Genomic DNA, 6,000 nt, shown 5'->3' with positions numbered 1-6,000 from the left:
GAGTGTCGGCCACTCCACCCAGCTTGGTGTCATCCACAAACTTGCTCAGGGTGCATTCCGTGCCCTCGTCCAGGTCATTGATAAACAAGTTGAACAGCACYGGGCCCAGYACTGACCCCTGGGRGACACCACTGGCCACAGGCCTCCAACTGGACTTGGCAGACCCCAGCAGCTATGGCAAGGAATGGACCAAGGGGTCCATTTAAAGCTCATTAAAGGAAACCTTTTAAAGCTCATGCTAATGGCATACGAGCCAGTGGAAATCCTGGTGGGAATAAAGTTGGGCTGGCTGAAGCCTGAACTGCCTCTTGCACTAACACAACAGAAGGTGAAAGAGGAGGTGGCCACCAGGAGCCCTCAAAACACAAACACACTGACTGACTGAGGGTAGATTCCTGTCTCCAATCTTTGGACATGTGTATTTTGCTAAGATGACCTACCTACCTTCAGGGTAAGGTGAACTGTGTCYAAAAGAGCCTGTACCCAGCTGCACAGTGTTGGCATTGGGTGCTCTCACGTTCTTGAACCCTGTAGATCCACAGCCTCTCCTGACCCCACTAAAACCCTATGCCTGTATTGCACATGAGGAGAGGCAGGTGTTTCTTCCTACCCTCTAACTATCCTTCATCTTCTTTGCCTCCCCCATCATGGAGGTGCCCATTCCAGGTGATGCAGGGACCCCTCAGCACCCAATTCTGCACAAGTGCTTGTGCATCCCTCATGCTTATGCATTAATTTACTGAGGGAAAAAGCCCCTGGGACAGAAGAAAGGCCCTCTGAGCTGGACAGAACACAGATCTCTTTGCAGCAGCTAGGGGCAGCAGTAGGGATACAGAGCTGTCATCCTATGCTAGTAAATGCTATGGTAAATTTTCCATCATCCCTCAAGTCATTTTTCAGAAGGGAATAAATCCAGTGCTCTCAAATCTGCGGCTTGCACCGGGAGTACCTTTGGGAGTGCTGTGGAGAGGGCCCCGCTCATTGTTTTTGGAAGTGGTTGTGTTCCACTTTTTCTCCGGCTCGATGCCGTCTTCCTCGCTGTCCGAAGAGTGGGAGGAGGCGTAGGAGCTGCTGTGCTCRTCGAGCGACAGCTCGCTGTCCGAGTCCGAGTCGTGCTCTGCGGGCRTGGGGAGAGAGCAGGGGGCAAAGAGTCACTCCAGCCCCCCTGACCAGAGCACCCCGAGAGGAAGAGGCTGCTCTGGGCTGGGGACGCGCCGGGTGTGAGCGCCCAAGTGACACTGCATCAACCCACTGCACTGTGGCGTCCACCTAAGTGATGGGGACGTTACTGCTYGCTCCTCAATACGCAGAAGAGCAGCTCCACAGGACCTCAGTCAACACCAMACACAGGCAAACCAGCTACCTAGAGAAAATCTGGAAGTGCACTCTTAAAAACTGCTACAAGGCAACAAAGTTTAACATCAGGACCCAAGTGAAAGGAAATCAGCCGAATGACACGTCTCATTTTCCGGTACGAAATGCTTATCAGTAAAGAAGATATTGCCTCGAGGTCTCAAGCATTAAAAGATCTCCAATTAAAAAATCAAGAGTAACAGCATAATTTGAGAGAAAGAACCTGGATGCCAGAAACTGTCAACAGCTGTGACAGCTGTCAAATTAAAACTGAACCACCACAAGAAGCAGATACATGGTATTTTCACTCCAGAATTCCCTAGTAAGACAATCACTGTGGATCTCGTGACGCCAAAAGCACTGTTTTAATTGAGAATGAGGCCCAGTGAGATAGATTCGCTCTTCCTACTATTGCAGAAGCCCTTGAAAAAGGTACCAAGGAGGAAAAGGTGCCCAAGTGGGTCAAACAATTAAAAAAATATATCTTACCRTTGGATTTTGAGGGATTCCTATGGAAAATTGAGGAGTCTGCTTCAGTCTGACCAGCCCTTGCTTGACTTGAGGATCCACTGAGCTTATGAGCAGCCTCATCCCTTAGGGAATAAAAGAAGACCTTTCTGATCAATGTACTGCTCTTACCGAGGCAGACAGACAGATGTGATTCATCTGGTCAAGTGTGTACAGTCAGAGTTTGGGTAGCCAGCTGGGGTGTCCTCTGTTGTCACTGCAGTCATTTTTACAGCAAGACACAGCTTATCCTCATGTGGCTGCCTGCCTTTGATCACATGAATCACATTCCTAAACAGCCGGAGTTAATGAGCTAAATTCCAGCCCTTGAGACACAGCTGAAGCAGCACGGCAAGCGGCGTGGCCCAAGGAGCTGGTGTGACTGGCACATGAACAGCTCCTGCCCCGTTTGCACAGCGCAGGGATGCAGGGAGGCAAAGCTGTCACAGATGCATGCACCAAAGATGCTCTACACACCACGGCAGTCACACGAAACAGAACTGCTAAGGCAGGAAACAAGCAGCACTTGAGCCCAAACATCTGTTTTGATGTTTTCTTTTCACGAGAGCAACGGAAAGAGGAAGGCAAGCACCTGAAAGCCATGCCCCTGCCACCTGATTACCTGAGAATATAAGCAAGGTAGCTATTGTGGCTCTTGGCTGACCTGACGGTGCTCTCTAGGGAGACAGTGGATTCCCCGATAGTTGTGCGATACATATTTGGCTCCTCTATGTACGTGTTGTTACAGTTCAGAGAGCGCTGAGGGAGAAAAAGAGCAACAGTGAGTGGTGAGAAGCACTTTTTCAGTGCAGCTCGACATGCAGTTGGATTTCAGATCAGCCCGGAAAAAGCCCTCTCCATTTGGCAGAGTTGTATGATTTGGACAAGGGCAAATATCCCCTCGGACAAAATCTACCCACCAGCACTGCAGGGAAAAGTGAGATGAACAACCACCTTTGGCAGGCTGAAGGATAGGGAACTTGCTACATAATAACTAAAAACAAACCTTTATATCATTCCTAAATCCTATATATATGAGAATGACACTTAGGGATGTTTTTGTTTGTGGGCTTATATACTTGAGTGATTATATATATATATACACATATACACATCCACAATACTATATATAAATATATATATACACATCCTTTTCTATATTAAAAACCAGCTTTAGGTCATTTGGTGATGGGCAAGGCCCCAGTCTCTGCCCTGAGAGTAAAAGGAATGGATGGCAAAGCTCGTGTCCATATGGCTGAATTCCCTTTTCTCCCAAAACAGGGCAGCTTTATCCTATTTGTGAGCAGCCCTYGGGCTGTGCTGGTTCTTCCCTTCCCCTAGTCATGCCAATACATGGACTGGGAAACAGCTAGATAGAACAGCTTAAAAAATATCAGTCAGGGAGTATAATAATAGTTAAATACTACGCATGACTGTGGGCCAGGGCTCAAGTCTAAGATTTGTTCCTCTTTAGTTTACCAGTGCAAATGCAGTCACATARATTACAATATTTGTGGAGGAGTAACCAGCTATTCTATTTATAAGTTTCAAACTGTCCATTAAATAAGTGAACATGACTACAAACTAATCAGAAAATTGCAAGCAGCCAAGTACTTTAGAACCCCACACATACACTTTTGTGCAGTTTTCTTTGAAATCTGCAAGAAAAAAAAATAATGAGCTCCCATTAAAAGTCTGCATTACTTATGAATTTATTGGAAGTCTTGAATGAATCAAGTGGTTTTTGATGCTGAGGGAAAAACAATTTCTTCCCAGAAGCTTTAATTAAGAGTAATAAAAACCTTTGAGAGACACCACTAGTAATCTTTGAGCATGACACTGCAATCRATCAGAAAATTCATTTTATTATAGACAAGCCACCTACCAGTATAATTAAGATAAATTTTCTTTTAACGAAAAATAAGATTTTTTTTTTCATTTTTTTTCTTACCGTTAATAACGTAGCTCTTGTTGCAGAAGAATCATCTGGAAGAGGTTTCTTTCCAGTTAAAGTATTCTTCAAGTGCTTCCTGACTTCTTTGTTGAATACGCAGTGGAAGAAGAAAATGAACAGCCCCTGGAACATTTTAGAGAGAGGAAGAATAAATCACAGTGATTCACTGCTACCGAACTGGAAGTACAAACAGACCTCAGAGAGCAGCCTTTCTGAAGCAACCTCTGAATTTCCAGTCCATAGKCCACGATGTCAATAATGATTGTGACCACAACAGCAATAATTGTTTTCTGTCTTTGACTCAACTGGTAATTCTTAATTTCCTAGGATTTCTTCATAATCTATTTTCAAGTTTTAAACGCACATAAAGGCCTTGAAAAATGTATACAAAGCTGTTTTCTTCCAGTATTTAGATAGCAAGGCTCAGAGTAGATGTTGGTTTTCAGAGCAGTTGGGGAAGGAAGTTTTTTTCCAAAATATGCAAAGGGGATTTCCACTGGAYGCCCCACTGGAAATATTTTAGGAAGCTTCAGGTTTGTAATTGTACTAAGATTTTAGAGTTTACACACTGATGATTAAACAAAATCWAGAGGAGTACATCAAAAATACACAGCCTTTAGATAAAAGCCCCAGAAATGGGGAAATTCTGTGATAGGTATGCTTAATATTATTGCTGAAGGAATTTTGCAGAGCCTTGTGAGRCACGATCAATGGGGAGATTTTTACGGAATCACAAAATGGTTGAGGTTGGCAGGGACCTCTGAGGATCACCTGGTCCAACTCTCTGCTCGAGCAGTGTCACGTAGAGCACATTGCCCATGCAGGACTGTATCTAGACAGGTTTTGAAGGAACCTGGAAGRAAGGAAACTTCACAGCCTCTCCGGGTAACCCGTGCCAGTGCTCAGTCACCCTCACAGTAAAGAAGTTTTTCCCTCAGGGTCAGACAGAATTTCCTGGGWTTCTGTCTCTGCCCATTGCCTGATGTGTACTTATACACATCAATAAGATCACCCCTCAGTCTTCTCTTCACACTGAAGAGTCTCAATTCTCTCAGCCCTTCCTCATATGAGAGAGAATTCAGTCCTTTCACCCTCTTGGCAGCCCTTTGCTGGACTCACTCTGATAGTCCCACATCTCTTTTGTATTGGGAAGCCCAGCATTAGACCCCACACTCCTCCTCTCAGCATTGGCCATGTTGGCCACAAGAGCTCATTGCAGGCTCGTGATCAACCTGTCCACCAGGACTTCATGGTCCTTCTTTACAGAGCTGCTCTCCATTACGTGAGCCCCCAGCCTGCAGGAGTGCAAAGAGCAGAGATATCCCACCTTTTGCCCCATATGGTCCTTGGTCCAGCAATATCTCCCAATGGGAATATCGAAATCCACCCAGATGGACAGTTACTGGTATGTCAGAGACAAACGTTCAYGGTTTTCTTGGGGCCACGTGTGTGGGATGCACGTGCATGCATTCAGATGTATTTGCTCTGAGGGAATTCATGCAGCTCCCCARCTGTTCCCAATTTTGGTTGCAGATACATCATATTGAAGCCAATCGCTCAGGAAGTTGCAGCTGTACCAACATCACCAGRTGCCTGCATTTCATGGCTTCAGCAATTGACTTCAAGTAACTTTAAACTTCAAGTTCACTTTCTAAACATTCACTCAAATGGAATTTTAGCTGGCATTAGCTCTGGGATTATTCATTAATAAATTTCAAATAAATGTCTCTTTAAAAATACAAGTTCCAAGAAGGCAATGAYGTGAAACATCACCATGCCTCTCCTGGTAAGTATAGAGACTTCCAGCTGCTGGTTTTCCTCCCTCTCATCACACTTAATTTAACTTTATTCTAAAAGCCTGGCAATACAGTCTGTGGGGATGCATTTATTTCATAGGAGGCCAGCGGCARTGACAAAATAACCTTGCTCCAGGTGGTCTATTTGATATTCTCCCAAGACATGTTGTGGAACCATCTCTGGAGGAGAGCAAGCAGATTTCTTTTTCTCTTTTACTGCCATTTGTGCCTGTTCTGATCAGACTGGCAAAACTGTCCTGAGGAAGCTCTTGTATTAATATTTCAGGCAGCTGCCACGATGGTTACTGCACTTCTTGCTCACATTTAAGTAGTGACCAACACCAAGCTTCAAGGCTTCCTTGTCATGTCTCCCCAGGGCAAACAAATCTA

The 6,000-nt window shown here is 45.0% G+C and overlaps 1 protein-coding gene across 1 annotated transcript in view; it reads right to left on the bottom strand.

Moving 5' to 3' along the window:
* The window catches only part of CELSR1 (cadherin EGF LAG seven-pass G-type receptor 1), a 155,359-nt gene that overhangs the window by 3,110 nt on the left and 146,249 nt on the right, over nucleotides 1-6,000 (bottom strand). Inside the window, exons 29-32 of the mRNA XM_026046413.1 lie at nucleotides 3,812-3,937; nucleotides 2,525-2,619; nucleotides 1,843-1,946; nucleotides 950-1,117 (exon numbers count right to left, since the gene is read on the bottom strand). Of these exons, the coding sequence (XP_025902198.1) occupies nucleotides 950-1,117; nucleotides 1,843-1,946; nucleotides 2,525-2,619; nucleotides 3,812-3,937 (493 nt within the window). The remainder of the gene's footprint in view (nucleotides 1-949; nucleotides 1,118-1,842; nucleotides 1,947-2,524; nucleotides 2,620-3,811; nucleotides 3,938-6,000) is intronic.

This window comes from Nothoprocta perdicaria, unplaced genomic scaffold (assembly GCF_003342845.1).
Source record: "Nothoprocta perdicaria isolate Ctin4 unplaced genomic scaffold, notPer1 scaffold_44, whole genome shotgun sequence".
NCBI lineage: Eukaryota > Metazoa > Chordata > Aves > Tinamiformes > Tinamidae > Nothoprocta > Nothoprocta perdicaria.
This window is presented reverse-complemented; position numbering and strand designations above follow the sequence as displayed.